This window comes from Egretta garzetta, unplaced genomic scaffold (assembly GCF_000687185.1).
Source record: "Egretta garzetta isolate BGI_Z169 unplaced genomic scaffold, ASM68718v1 scaffold357, whole genome shotgun sequence".
Lineage (NCBI taxonomy): Eukaryota > Metazoa > Chordata > Aves > Pelecaniformes > Ardeidae > Egretta > Egretta garzetta.
The window spans coordinates 537,450-538,531 of NW_009260335.1; the positions used below are offsets into that span (position 1 = coordinate 537,450).

Below are 1,082 nucleotides of genomic sequence, written 5' to 3' on the forward strand. Positions count from 1 at the left end.
CAGTGAATGTGAAAGCTGGTGAAAAAATTTTGCTACCAGAATATGGCAGTACTAAGATTGTACTAGAAGACAGTGACATTCTTGGGACGTACGTGGACTAAACTTGTTGCAGTATCAGTCATCCATTCCACTAAAATGCTGAAATTTTTCTTTCATCATGTAAATAATGCCCTTTATTTTATAATAAGCAGGCACTGAGTCTCTGAAATAACTTGTGACCTCAGCAGCAGCAGGCAGCTGGGTAGCGGTGCTGCCACCACCTCCTCTTCATTCCCACCTTCCCCCCCAGGGTACAATGCAGTTTATGTTGCTCTGTAGTCGCCAGGGGAAATCGAGACTCCAGAAGTATTATGTCCCATTATCTGACAAAGAAATGAAGAAAATCACAAGGGAACTTGTTCAAACAGTATTAGCCCGCAAACCGAAAATGTGCAGCTTTCTGGAATGGAGAGACCTGAAGATTGTTTACAAAAGATATGCAAGCCTCTATTTCTGCTGTGCTATTGAAGATCATGACAATGAACTAATAATTCTGGAAATAATTCATCGCTATGTAGAACTTCTTGACTGATATCATCTACAATTTTGAAAAAGCATATTTCATTCTGGATGAGTTTCTTTTAAGAGGGGAAGTTCAGGAGACTTCCAAGAAAAATGTTCTCAAAGCCATTGAACAGGCAGATCTTTTACAGGAGGAAGCAGACCCCACATAGTGTACTTGAAGAAATTGGATTGACATAGATCTTCAGCTGATGACATCTCAGTGTTTCATACTGTAAATGTTCACTGCCTTCATTGTAATGTTTAGCTAATGGTGTAAGATGCTGTTTGTCAGTATTACTGTTTTGCTAAGCTGTTTCGTTCAGGCCTGTAAGCAAAGGGAACAAGAAGCTAAAAATCAAAAAAAAAGCAAATGAAAGGGAATTATATTTAAATGGACTTGATGCCTCCCTTCACTGCATTTACAGGAAAACTGCGTTTGACTTCACTAAGTGTACTGTTTTTCATAAGCAAACCAAGAACTTCTGTCTTTGTTCTCAGTAAAGAGGGAACTGTTGTGGAAATAAGTCCAGAAAACAGTA

The 1,082-nt window shown here is 38.9% G+C and overlaps 1 protein-coding gene across 1 annotated transcript; it reads left to right on the plus strand.

The window, feature by feature from the left end:
* The first annotated feature begins 295 nt into the window (after window positions 1-295).
* LOC104129633 (AP-1 complex subunit sigma-2-like) lies at window positions 296-741 on the plus strand. The gene is given in 3 exon segments (XM_035897988.1): window positions 296-567; window positions 569-703; window positions 705-741. Coding segments are annotated over 3 exon segments (444 nt in total).
* Window positions 742-1,082: the final 341 nt, after the last annotated feature.